Raw genomic sequence first — 13812 nt, forward strand, 5'->3', positions numbered from 1 at the left:
ACGTTTGTCGGTCGAAGGTGATCCAACAAGTTGCGATACTGAGTAATACAGTGTCTTGGACATTTGTTGTAACTCATACCACGTGCATACCATCTACACGAAAAAGTCAAAAAAAAAATATTAGTTAGAGGTAATAATCTTTAAAGAAGTAAGTAAAGTAATAGCAATTTAAACAACTTACTTTTGTGCATACGGAAATGTGAAAGGGTTGTTGTTGACGGGTGCTAGGGATGGTAGTCTTGACCAACCCCATGCTTGTAGCAAAATAGCACATCCAAAAAATATAGATGTGTCTTTGTGTGAGTTTTTGCACAAGGAGCTATAGAGATAGGCTAGACAAGCAGATCCCCAACTGTAACTTCCTATTCTATCTACATGTCTAAGTAAAGGTAAATACATAATATGCATGCTAGAACCACTACCTTCGGGAAATAAAAACGAGCCAATTAACAGCATAATGTAACACCTAGTTTTTATTATTCGAGCATCTTCGGTAGAATGCTCATCTAAGTATAAACTATTATAGTACGACTTAAGGCGTGAAAGTAGTATACCTTGACCTCATGCGTTATCATCTAACAAATCAGTCTCCAAGAGATCCATGCAAATTGAATTCTCATAGTTGGTTTTACCATTAACAGCCTTACCTTCAATGGGTAGTCCCAAAAGCATGTAGACGTCTTCTAACGTCACGGTACACTCACCGGTTGAGAACCAAAATGTGTGTGTCTCTGGTCTCCATCTTTCGCATAAAGCTAGAATGAATTTGTTATCTATGGACCAAGACAAAATCTTGCTTATATGACCAAAACTGGCGAGTTCAACATAAGGTTGAATCATCGGGTCCATATGGACATATTCGTGGACCCGAGTTCGGAACCTTGATACATCCTATAAAAGAAAGAACAAAAAAACTTGACTAAGTTGGTATGTTAAAATAAAAGGGGGTTGGTGAAGATGAAAGATAAAAAGTTAACAAAAGAAAAAACTTACATATGTTGCGATGTTTGCAACCGTTCCTCTATGTGAAAATAAGCTATCTGAAAACAGAAATATTTCTAACTGATTACAACAATCAAATTGATGTCGTCTCGACCGAACATCATTTCCCTAGCATCCTTATCAGTCTTCATTCGCACCCAACCAAAGATAATGTCAAGTCTCTCAATACTTCGAATTTTTTCCCCTTCTGGTATTTTCCCATCTAACCAACGAACCAGCTCCCTCTTCAGTTGATCGAACGTAGTGATGTTCCAGAACAGCATCAGCATCTGAGGTTTGTCTCTCGCATAAATCACCTTACCGTATCGGCGACGAACACTAAACATGATTGCCAAATGATTGTATGAGATGTGGAACAATTACTCACACAACGCATCTATTTATAACACAAAAATTGCATTTTATGAGGAGTCTCCAATTGAATTGGCGCCTCCTCTTAAGCCCTACACAGGGGCGCCAATTGGATTGGCTAGGGCACCTGCCATAGCCAATCCAATTGGCGCCTCCATTCAATTTTTAAGAGGAGTCTCCAATTCAATTGGTGACTCCTCCTAAAAGTGGGGTAATTTGAAAAATTTTTTGAAACCAGGAGTATTTTGGGAATTTCCTTTAAAAAATGGATTATTTTTGTAAAAATTTCTATATATATCACTCATAGTTAACTTTTATAATATCAATAAACACTATGTTTTCTCTTAAAAGTATTCAAACATAATTTATTCAGATTTGAAATAAATGTCAGGAAATTTTCCAAGATCAGCTTTTATGAAATAAATTTATAATCTATAACATAAACATGCGAGTCTAGAAAAAAATATACATCTAGATTATACATGCATTATAAATTGTATATTGTTTTATGTTACTTGAATAAAGTGAATATTAATTATAGATCTGGATTTAATATGTGACAGTAGTATATTTATATTTATATATTTTTTTAATAAAATAAACTCTTATTAATTCAAAAAATCAAATAAATATACTGGAGATCCTAAAAAAAGAAAAAAAAGAAAAAAAAGAAAAAAAGATTACATAACACCAGTTTTACTATAGGTTTGCTATATCATTATCTATAAACTATCATGTCAATTATTTTATCAACTAACTTTGTATTATCCTATATATTTATTACCGTAACATTTATCATTATGGTTTTTTCAGACTCCATAAATACTTTTCGGATAGCCATCAATTTGATGAATGCTCTCCATTCCTTACCTTAAGATCAACCATTCTAACTTATATTTAAATATAAATAAATTATTGATATTTATAAATTAATTATTAAAATGTATTATTTTAATATATTAAATAAGTAATTTATATAATTTATATTTATTTATCAATTTAATAGATATGCAGTGTCAATATGATTTACATGAAATGTTTCCTTTTATTTTAATTTTCTCTATTGGACTCAATTTTGACATTAAGTAGTTTGAAGATTCTTCTGACCGCAATTGTGCGAGAATCAAACTTGTCATCTCTACCAAATTCAATTTTAATCACCATTAGACCAACTAATCATTGATTATTTTTATTTTAAATTTTTTTAAATAATACAATGCAGTGTAAAATTTGTGACACAAATAGTGCACCTCAATTAAATAATATATAAATTAAAAAATAATTTATATTAAGATGATGATCGATAACTAATAAAGTAATTGAAGTGTTTGATAAAATTAGCATGATTTAATTAATTAATAAATTAAAATAACATAGAAGACATTTAATATATAATCATTTTATTTTAAATTAAATTAAATTATAAAAGATATCGGTATGTTATAGTTAAAATAATAAAGAAAAAAATAGAAGAAAAAATGATAAATTATAAATTATAAGTTAAAATATTATTTAAGTAATGTATAAGAAATAAATTATAAATTAATAGAATAAGTTATAAACTCAAAATATTATTATTAAATAATGAAATTATTATTATACAAATTTTTTTATTGTCAGCCAGTTTATAAACTATAAATTATAAACTTAAAAACGATGATCGATATTATTTTACAACATGTGTGATTCTTTTAGTTAAAATTTTAAAATTAGAGTAATGTTAACTTGTGCCCCAAGGGCACATGTTAAAAAATCCACAAATAGAAAATTCGTATTGGAAAAAACAATAAAAATATAAATTATGAAGTTGTATTAAATTTAAGACACAATTTCCAATAATTTTTTACTATATTTATCCCTTAACTTGTGTCCCAAGGACCAACTTAGCATTACCCTTAAAATTATTGAATTAAAAGTGACAAATATTTATTATTGATGAGATAGGATGCTCCAAATACGATGTATATTTAAAAATAATTGATTTTATAAAAAGTTTAACAGAAGTTATATAAATAATATTACATATACAATTAAGTAAAAAAGTTATGTTTGAAAAAATAATAATAATAATAATAAATAATAATAATAATAATAATAATAGTTATGGTACATTTATTTGGAAATAAATAATATTACATATACAATTTATTTGTTATATTTATTTAAGAATTAATATATCTAAATTATACAATATACTATATAATTAATTATTTAATAATTATAAAAAAAAATCAAGTTATACTTATAAATATGACCAGAGATGTTTTTAAAATATAAATAAATAAATCATGAATTTAATGGTCATGTACTTTATAAGTTTAAATAAATTTTAGATAAACAAAAAATTCATGAATTTAATTTTTATACATTGTTCTTGTAAATAAATTTTTTAAAAATATTAATATAATTTGATAGCATGCAAGTTGTTGTAGGTTACATGATGATAGGTGTAAACTAATTTTACACCATTGGTAAGTAACAAAACCTAAGTGCCCGCTCTGTTAGTTGTTATATATATATATATATATCGTCTGCCTTCTCTTTCAGTTTACCCTGTTTTTATTACGCGGCATGGCTTCAAACTCTGCTCTCTCTTCCTCCTCCCTCGCCAACCCCAAACTCTCTTTCTCTTCTTTTTCTTCTTCTTCTTCCTCTTTCAACCCTTCTTTTTTCCCTAACAAACTTCTTTTCTCAAACTCAAACTCAAACTCCAAAACCACACTTTCTCATTCCCGCAACTACAAATCACTCTCCTCATCCAACAACACCAACCCTAACACCACAAACACATTCCCTTTCCTAAACCTAACCGCCAACGACGACGAAAAGCCTCGCGAAGAATGCGGCGTCGTCGGTATCTACGGCGACCCCGAAGCCTCTCGCTTATGTTATCTAGCTCTCCACGCTCTTCAACACCGTGGTCAAGAAGGTGCTGGAATTGTCTCCGTCAATAATAACATCCTTCAAACCGTTACCGGCGTCGGTCTCGTTTCCGAAGTTTTTAACGATACCAAACTCCGTCAATTACCGGGAACTTTGGCCATCGGTCATGTTCGTTACTCAACCGCAGGTCAATCTATGCTGAAAAACGTTCAACCTTTTGTTGCAGGTTACCGTTTTGGTTCAGTTGGTGTTGCTCATAATGGTAACTTCGTGAATTACCGTTCCTTGAGAAACAAGCTTGAAGATTCTGGTTCCATTTTTAATACTACTTCTGATACTGAGGTTATTCTTCATCTTATTGCAACTTCGAATCAGAAGAGTTTTATAACTAGAGTTATTGATGCTTGTGAGAAAGTGCAAGGTGCTTACTCGCTTGTGTTTGTTACCGAGGATAAACTTGTTGCTGTGAGAGATCCTTACGGTTTTCGACCTTTGGTTATGGGAAGAAGAACGAATGGTTCTGTTGTTTTTGCTTCGGAAACCTGTGCGCTTGATTTGATTGAAGCTAGTTATGTGAGAGAGGTTTATCCTGGCGAAATTGTGGTTGTGGATGAAACTGGTGTTCAATCTTATTCTCTTGTTTTTCATCCAGAGCCAAAACAATGTATTTTTGAACATATTTATTTCTCACTGCCAAATTCTGTTGTTTTTGGGAAATCTGTTTATGAATCGAGGAGATTGTTTGGTGAAATATTGGCTACTGAGAATCCTGTTGATTGTGATGTTGTTATCGCTGTTCCTGATTCTGGTGTTGTAGCTGCACTTGGCTATGCTGCAAAAGCTGGTGTACCTTTTCAGCAGGGTTTGATTAGGTCACACTACGTTGGAAGAACTTTCATTGAGCCGTCGCAGAAGATTAGAGATTTTGGTGTGAAATTGAAGCTTTCCCCGGTTCGCGCGGTTCTTGAAGGGAAAAGAGTTGTGGTTGTTGATGATTCTATTGTGAGAGGAACAACATCATCCAAAATTGTGAGGCTGTTGAAAGAAGCTGGTGCTAAAGAGGTTCATATGAGAATTGCATGTCCACCAATTATTGGATCATGTTATTATGGTGTGGATACACCTAGCCCTGATGAGTTGATATCTAATAGGATGAGTGTGGATGAGATTAAGGAGTTTATTGGTTGTGATTCACTTGCTTTCTTACCTATGGATAGTTTGAAGAAGCTGTTGGGTGATGATTCTTCTAATTTCTGTTATGCTTGTTTCACTGGGAATTATCCTGTTGAACCTCTTGAACTTAAAGTCAAGAAGAAGGCAGTGGATGGTGGATTAAATGGAACTGTTCAAGCTATCCCAAATCAGAAAGAGGTGAAGATTGTTGGAGTTTGATCACAATTGTTCTACTTGTGATTCTGGAGTATAGTATAGGCACAAACAATATACAAGGTACAAGTAATGGACAGATAAATGTCTAAAGAAAGTATCATCTGACTACACTATTTTACTTTAAGCTAATTTTTATATTTGGAATTTTCTTATTTTTAATTTAGGTTGATCTTATATATGATTAAAAACTAAGGAGGGTTATTTTATAGTTTTTTATTAGGAACTACAGGTTTTGCTTTGTTTTTGTTTATTTTTCAATATAAAACTATATATTTCAGGGTTTGCCTTTATGTTGTTTCTTCTTAAATATACATCACACAGACTATATATTTATTTTTCATAAATTCTTCACTTAAGTAATTTTATTTGAGACACTTGTAGATATTAATCTAGATACATCTTTCAACTATTATTCCACTTGTTGTGATTTTATTTGAGACCTTTATTGTAGACAGTTGTAAATATCTTGCTCAATTTTAGACCCAAATTGTTGGTTCTTTTCTAATAAATGTACTAACTTCTTTTTTAATAATTTAACAAAGTGGCAATTGTGATTGGTTAAATTTAAAAAAAAAACTATAAAAATGTTAATGTGTGGTTCAAAGAATGAGTCATTTTTTTGTTGATTTAACTCACATGTCCTTGTTTATTTATGTAAAAACTTTAATACTCATATTATCACTTGATGCCCTGTTTTACATAAAAAAAATTGCGCATTCATGACCAAATGGTTTGTCATTAGTCTTTACTCTTCCAGTATAAACACATTGAACCGTCTTTGACAACTTTCTTTGAATGGCATATGAAATTAGGGACGAGTCAAATTAAGAATGGGATTCAAAATAAGTAATACCAAAATCTCATCTCATTTATGACATTTGTTGGGTGTGTTTATCTGAACAACATTTTGCACATGAAACGTGACATGAGTCACTTCCCAAGTCCTCCCCAATCAACCATTGAAAGAACTCCGACATAAATTCAGCAATTACAAATCTCAAATTGACCCAAACATGCAAAAGTCAGCCTGACTCTGACTATTATTGGTCACATTTCAAATGTTAAGGTTTATTAAATAAATGTTTTAATTCCTAGAAGAGGAGCGGAGAGTTGAAAATCAAGCTCAAGTATGAAAAACTCCCCCAAAAAATAAGGGAACAATACAACAAGACGGTATGTCTCCTCAGCCTGTTCAAACAAACCGGGCAGCAGGAAAACTCCGGAAATTAACCATTTTCAGCTCTGTCGTAAGCATTTGATTTATGCTTCGGGGCAAAAGCAAATCCGTCTGGAACTTTGCCAAGTAACATCTCTGATAATCGCACCTGTGTATAGTAAAAAGAAAAATGAGAATAAAAATAATTGTTTAACAGCATGAGGGCCAGAATATTATAGTATTAGATTATAATGAAAATGTGTATAGATAATTATGAAGTGTTAATATTATAGTATTAGATAATCATGAAAATGTATATAGATAATCATGAAGTGTTAATAGCCACATCCTGTTGAACAAAACTATGTCCTGTTGTGTGTAAAATCTTCATTTTTTTTAATGAAAGTAAAATCTTTACTATGGATTAAGAATTATGCAAGGTTTATAAAATAATTATAATGAACAAGGATAAGGACCAAAACTTTCAGGATAATCTACTGTTTCTTCTAATCTAGAGAAAATTAATAGATCAGATAGTATTTATTGAAATAGAAATGCTGCATACCAAAAAAAAACTATGTTTAACTTTAAATATATACTCAAGAAAACATGAAACAATGAGGAATTGCATACCCAGTCAGCTGCGGAGTCTGAGGCCATCAGTGTCTCAAGGTCATCACGCCCGTAATAAGATGGTGGACGCCAATTTATTCGTTGTGGAACAACTTCCATAAGACCAACAGGTATGTACCTACAGGTGTAGCTAAGCCATTCCAACAAGAACCGTCTGGTTGTCTCCACTCCTGAAATACAACATATAATTAAGAATTATACAGCAGTAAGATGACAAGAAAGAAAGGGCTCATATTTCATGTTTTTCTATCAAATCGTTTGTAGAGTATGTGTAATGATGTAAAGGATTAAAGGTATACTTTCTTGTGAGCAAACTCAACTCGCTTATAAGAAACTCCCAAAAATTATATGTTCCTTGTCCAAAAGCCCCGCCCTTAATTCACTCATCAATAACTTGTATCCTTTGCAAGAAGGAAAAAAGACATGAACCAAATCTGACCCATTTACACAAGGATCTTTCACTCTTGACATAAGATAAGACAAGTACAACTAACTAGCGTTGTGTTTATTTTGAGATAAATACAGTAGCTATTTTAATTTTAATAATTTCATAACAGGAAGGAATAAGCCCTGATAAATAGAGGGTTATGTTAGACAGTCGACAGCCGACGTAAAACTTTGTTGAATCTCATAGAGATGGATCAAATACATAAAATAAAAAATAAAAAAACATGTAGTGACCCCACTTAATGGAATTAAGGCTTGGTTGTTGTTGTAAGGAACAGTTAAAATATGAGTATAATAAAACATACCTTTGGTATCTGAACCCCAATGTTGAAGACCAAAATGCACAAAATCTTTGAAAATATTTAACCGCTCGCCGGAACTAATGTCCCAATGTCGCTGCTCCTTTATCTCTGTAAATATCCAAGGCTGCACACAACAGTCATAAGTTTAAACAAAGCAATAGATACAATACTCAATAACAAACTCGATAAAATGAGATTGAGCCAAGGTGATAATACTAACTTTAATCAGTGCACCACGGGCAATCATGCATGTAGCAAGCTCAGGGCATTCAGTTTTGTGATTGTTCCAGTCTTCAAATGAAAAAACATCTCCATTCCCCACTACTTGCAAATTTTTAGGGGCTTTCTTTGTACATTGATATACGTAATCCCAGTCAGGAAGCTTACTGTAGCGTTGTTGCCGTGACCTACCGTGTATTGTTACTGCACTAGCTCCCCAGGAGCTAAAGTCTGCTATCACTGAGTCGATACGGTTCTTTCCTTCAAAATAAGCTGTCCGTACCTGGTGCAATGAAAAATTCGAGCCGCGGCAGAACAGAGGAAGCTATCAAGATGCTAAATGTAATTTGACAAAAAAAAATTGTTGTGTTTAATTAGTGTTTAGCATGGAAAATACCTTGATAGTTATTGGTATATCAACTGTGCCTGAAGCTACTTCTACAACACTTTTCATGCGCATTGGTTTTGTAAGAAGAGCTGATCCAGCACCCTTGTTCACAACAATGTCAATAGGGCAGCCCATATTTATATCAATGAAATCTACTGAACATTCCTTTTCTATTAGTTCAACTGTTCGCGCCACAGAATCTGGATATGCGCCACAGATTTGTACACCAAATAAATCTTCAGATGAATGGCGTCTCAGCAATGCCCATTCTGAAGCTTGACCCTATAACAAAAATAAAATAGTGACAGTTGAAATATCAAAATGATGGTTCAAATGTTGAGAGAATATGCAAAAGAAAAGACGGGATAGAGCTGCGCATAACAAAGCAAAGAGGAAAGAGCATGGGAGAAGGAAAATTATCATGTTCCATTCTTGATAAATCATCAGTTCACAACTGAGTTTTAAAAAAGGTTATTACTAATTTATTATTAGTAGTAGTAAATTCAGGCTTCAACATTCAAAAGCAGCCATTCAATGTAACAGTGCCTAACTATGAGGGATATAATATAACTCTCTACATAAATTAATTTTACGGAAAAAAGATAGATGCCAAACTATATGGGAACTGCCCAAAATTCATATCACAAGATAACAGAGTTGATTAGATCACCTCTGTGACTATACACGGGATTAAAGATAGAAACTAGCAGAAAATCCATATAGGTACCTGCAAAAGATTTGTGCACATTGCCATTTCACCACATGTTACATCAGCTCCTAATACTTTGCAAACTCTCCGGAAAGGGAGATTTCCAACAGTGGTCAAGGGGGCAAGATACAACTTATCCCTGAAATCAATAAGCTTCTTCTCACGCAAGTGTGATTTCAAACTTATATCAGTTTCTGGGGTTATAGCTTCAGTTCCTGCCTCTGGCTCAGATCTTATGCAGCTTCCGTCAACATTTTGACCAGCAACACTCACACCTGTTTTAGCAATATGAAGCTAAGTACCACAAAAATTGAATGCAATAAACTATAATCAATCAAGTAAAAGATGATTTTATAACCTTCAGTTTTTGTCTCCTCACCAGCACAATCTTCCGCAGTTTTTCTTCTCTTCAGGGGACAAAGTACATCAGATTCAAGTTCTCTATTGACGCCATCGTCATCTTTTAGAACCTCTACAGAGCATTCTAACTTAGAATCTGAGTCAACAATCACCCCAAAAGAATCATCGTCATCAGACTGATGGCATTTGTCAACACCATCTTTGTTTTCCAACTCAGATGTAACCGCACAAGAACCAATGTCATCAGACTGAACACATTTGTCACCGCCATCTTTGTTTTCCAAGGCATTCCCTTTTGACTTAGACTGACAAATGATTGATTAAAATGGAAGGAGAAAATTAAAATTGAGTACTAAAAGAAAGTTACAATTACATTAAAGCCATAGTAATTTAAGCTGTAGTAAAGGGGAAAAAACAACCTGTGAATTTTGAGCGATAATCATAAAGGAATACTGACAGGCATTTTAAACCTATTATTTTAGTATAGTAATAATTGATTAGGAAGAAAAACTGTGAGCATGTTGATGAAGATTTGCAAGTTATGAAACACTGACTGCAGGCAGATAATAATTTAAGAAAATGAAAGTAGTTTAAAGCAAACACCTGTGTTGTTGTCAGACACATAGACACGCTTTGATCATCAGACATGCCATCAATAGTGTAGTGCGACTACAATTACACGCATACCGGCGTCTTATGTGAACCAGAGTAGTCATTCCCGAATACCGCAAGGAGCGGCCGACCCCAAAAGTGGGATAGCAGAATGACCTCTCTATTTGATCATTTTTTTGACAAATTACATATAATAATTATAAACACATATTTAATATAAAATTAAACAAATAACTCAACTCATAAATTACCCATAAATCAAAGCACACATTGACTCTTGAAGTGCATAGACGACTGTGAAGAAAGGTTAAGGTTTTGTCTAGACTCAAATATTATTGAAAAACCCAAAATTACCCTTAGAGCATTGTAAATTTAAGGGGTAATTTCGATTTTTTAGAGGGGGAAAGGATAGCGGGCCAGAAACTGCTCTGGACCGGGAACCGCTCTGCTCCGCTATCCCGCTATTTACCAGTGTTCTGCACTGCTAAGGCTCTTCCCATAGTGCTCGGCCTCTGCTCCACTATTGGCTGCTATTGACTACTCTAATGTGAAGTAGCAGCTAAGTAACAAAGTCACTAGAATGACAATCATTTATGACATTTTCTAAGGAAAATAATAGACATAACACCATAAACAACAACAAACAAATAAAGAACATACCAATAGGCCAAGACTTTTGAGTTTTGCATCAGCTTTGGGGAAAGTCATCTTATTTTTCCACAAAAGCTTTTGAACATCTTTGCTAAAACCATTAACTTCAGACCTTCTCTCCAATCCATTAGAAGATAAAGGCTTACCCTCTTCATGAGTACCTAAAAATCTACACGATAGGCCATAAGGACAAGACCCTTCAGATTTCAAAAAAGGACATTCTCCTTCCAAATCAGCCGGTTTCTGCACTCATTCAAAATCCAAAACTCTTCTTAATTACATAGATTAAAATTAGGGTTTCAAAAAAAAATTCAGTACAGTGATAACCTCCTATACCTGTTCCTTAAAAGCTTCTATATCGTGGCTGAAACGACACTTATCTTGATAACGACATGAATTAACATCACCGGACTTGGAAATCTCTGGACACAGATTTTTCGTTGATTTTTGATCCTACAGAGTACAGAGTGAAACGTCATGTCGTATTTGCATGCTATATAATGGAAATGGAAATGCGAGTGGTGGAAGGAGTACCTGACGACGTTCGCGTTTGAGTTGGCGTTTGGATTTCTTCTCCTTGGCGAGAACGGGGGCTTTGTCCTTTGGGATTGAAACGTCGTCGTTTTGGGAGGAAGTTCGGTCTGGAGGAGGACGAAGGAATTCGTTTTTGACAGGAGCTATGCACCTGGCGATGAGTTGATCGGTGGTTTGAAGAGTTACCGCCGAACCTCCGTGGCGAGAATCTTCCTCGCCGCCGTTGACGTTCATGTCCGCTATGAAAACGCTGATGGTACGGTTGTCGGTCTTTTACTGTTATCAGTAAGTTTGTAACCGTAGGCGTTGGCCTCCCCACATGAAGGAAATGGACAGATACTTGGCAATGCCGGGTAGGGTTTTTATCTTCTTTTTTTTAATAAAATATTTTTAATTTTTTTTTTTTTGAAAAGGAAATTTAAAAATGATAATGGAAAATTGAAACAGAAAATATTTCACCATCAACTCCAACAATATTAAAGAAGGATGAGGACTCTTAAACTCTATCAAATCAAACAAGTCATTCTGCTTGGTATTTTTAAGGTGATCCATGCAACATTGTATTTTTAAGTATAAAGCTATTATGTTTTAAGAATATAAAGTGAATTGTAAAACACGTTTAGATAAGGTTGTTATAGTGTGTACAAATTAGTTATATGTTGAACTCACACTTAGTTAGTTATGTTTAGTGCATAAAGACTATCGAAGGAACTCTCTCTTTATAATAGATTAACAAGGAATCAATAAGAGATTTATATATATATATATATATATATATATATATATATATATATATATATATATATATATATATATCTTTAAATGATGAAGCATTTTTCATCCTTTTTTATTCTCTATCATGGTATATAAAGCCTTTTAATCTAGTTTCGCCATGACTTCTTCTGAAACTTCACAATCATCACTTTCGAAGAATGAAAATTCTTCGTGCAACATTGAGAAATCGGTTTTTGGAAATTCCTTAAAGAACGCGTTCAAAACGTTCGCGCGACAAATTACCATCAAGCTTGATGATTCCAACTTCCTCTCATGGAAACAGCAAGTCAAAGGTATCATTTGCATTCATAAGTTGCATCGTCATCTCACGAATCCTGATATATCTTTGTGTTATCTCTAGGTTGACGATTGTGCTTCCGATGTGGAAAATTCGGCATATCTTGCGTAGTAGCAAGAATATTCTATCCTTTTTACATGGTTGTTGATTACGCTCTCAGATTTGCTTCTTCCACGTGTGGTGAAGTGCGTTCACGCACATGAAGTGTGGTATATAAACGATTTGTTTCAACGCACTTAGGTACATGCAAAATCTCGACAACTTCGTTATGAGTTACACGACATTGAGAAGGGTAATCGCATAATTGCTCAAAATCTTGGATGAATTCAACAAATTGTAGATATTCTGGAATCTATAGGTGATCCAATCTCACATCGTGATCAGTTAAAAATGATTATGGATGGTCTTCCTACTGAATATCAAGGTCTTGCTTCGATTATTCAGTATCGTGATGAACTGTGTATCGTCATTGTTGTTGAAACTATGATTCTATCTCATGAAGCTAGTCTTGAACGAGCACCTCAAACACCTGTGCAAAAGCCTCTTTTTATTAACCTAACTCAAGATACCACTGCAACTACACTTTATTATACTTTGACTAACAAACTATATGCACCTCAAGATGCTTAGTCCAAATGTTTTCTCATGAGTCTGTTTCCTCATTTGATGGAACTTGTGGCGGTTTCAGAGGTGGTAGATCCATTGGCTTTCGTGGTGGTGGTAGAAATGGCGGTAGAACATGTATACAGTGCCAAATTTGCTATAAATTTGTACATGATGCTAAAATGTGTTATCATCGCCTCTTAGTCACACCCCAACAGTCATATCAATGGAGAAACCCTACACCTTATCCTCCATCTCAACACCAATTTATGTCTCCTTTGGCGGAAGTTCCACCTTCTATCACTCCTAATAATCAGTGGTTGGCTCCTGAAAAGCACCTCCAACTGGCTTTTCCTTTAGGCCAACCAATCAGCCTTATCCTTCATACTCTCAAAATCAACCTCAAGCCTACCTAACTGGGACAAAGTCCACCAGCACTCATTTCTCATATTTTCAGTGGTATCCAGATTCTGGAGCAACTCGTCATGTCACCAATACTGC

At 33.8% G+C, this 13812-nt stretch overlaps 2 protein-coding genes across 3 annotated transcripts; one reads left to right on the plus strand and one right to left on the minus strand.

Moving 5' to 3' along the window:
* The first annotated feature begins 3827 nt into the window (after positions 1 to 3827).
* On the plus strand, positions 3828 to 5915 carry LOC127085319 (amidophosphoribosyltransferase, chloroplastic). Its single transcript, XM_051025841.1, has one exon. The coding sequence runs from the start codon at positions 3925 to 3927 to the stop codon at positions 5626 to 5628; it is 1704 nt and encodes a 567-aa protein (XP_050881798.1). The 5' UTR covers positions 3828 to 3924; the 3' UTR covers positions 5629 to 5915.
* Positions 5916 to 6472: 557 nt separating this feature from the next.
* LOC127082937 (tRNA-dihydrouridine(47) synthase [NAD(P)(+)]-like) lies at positions 6473 to 11987 on the minus strand. Of its 2 annotated transcripts, none has more exons than XM_051023165.1 (10): positions 11637 to 11987; positions 11439 to 11555; positions 11112 to 11345; positions 9859 to 10144; positions 9498 to 9754; positions 8780 to 9052; positions 8384 to 8665; positions 8167 to 8287; positions 7415 to 7584; positions 6473 to 6950 (listed from the first exon to the last, which is right to left on the minus strand). In XM_051023165.1, exons 1-10 carry the CDS (start codon positions 11868 to 11870, stop codon positions 6852 to 6854), a joined length of 2073 nt encoding a protein of 690 aa, XP_050879122.1. In that variant the 5' UTR covers positions 11871 to 11987; the 3' UTR covers positions 6473 to 6851. The 2 variants fall into 2 exon arrangements, with proteins under 2 accessions (XP_050879122.1, XP_050879121.1); XM_051023164.1 differs by having other exon boundaries at positions 9838 to 10144; positions 11637 to 11986.
* Between the last annotated feature and the right edge of the window lie 1825 nt (positions 11988 to 13812).

The sequence above is a fragment of the Lathyrus oleraceus genome, chromosome 5 (assembly GCF_024323335.1).
Source record: "Lathyrus oleraceus cultivar Zhongwan6 chromosome 5, CAAS_Psat_ZW6_1.0, whole genome shotgun sequence".
Classification (NCBI taxonomy): domain Eukaryota; kingdom Viridiplantae; phylum Streptophyta; class Magnoliopsida; order Fabales; family Fabaceae; genus Lathyrus; species Lathyrus oleraceus.

Excerpts from the sequence above, each read along its gene's own strand:
- LOC127085319 (XM_051025841.1), top strand. The coding sequence starts at position 3,925 with ATGGCTTCAAACTCTGCTCTCTCTTCCTCCTCCCTCGCCAACCCCAAA.
- LOC127082937 (XM_051023164.1), bottom strand. The coding sequence starts at position 11,870 with ATGAACGTCAACGGCGGCGAGGAAGATTCTCGCCACGGAGGTTCGGCG. Across the intron at positions 11,556-11,636 it reads TCAAACGCGAACGTCGTCAG|GATCAAAAATCAACGAAAAA; the intron begins GTACTCCTTCCA and ends TGTACTCTGTAG. Across the intron at positions 10,145-11,111 it reads TCAAAAGTCTTGGCCTATTG|TCTAAGTCAAAAGGGAATGC; the intron begins GTATGTTCTTTA and ends ATCATTTGTCAG.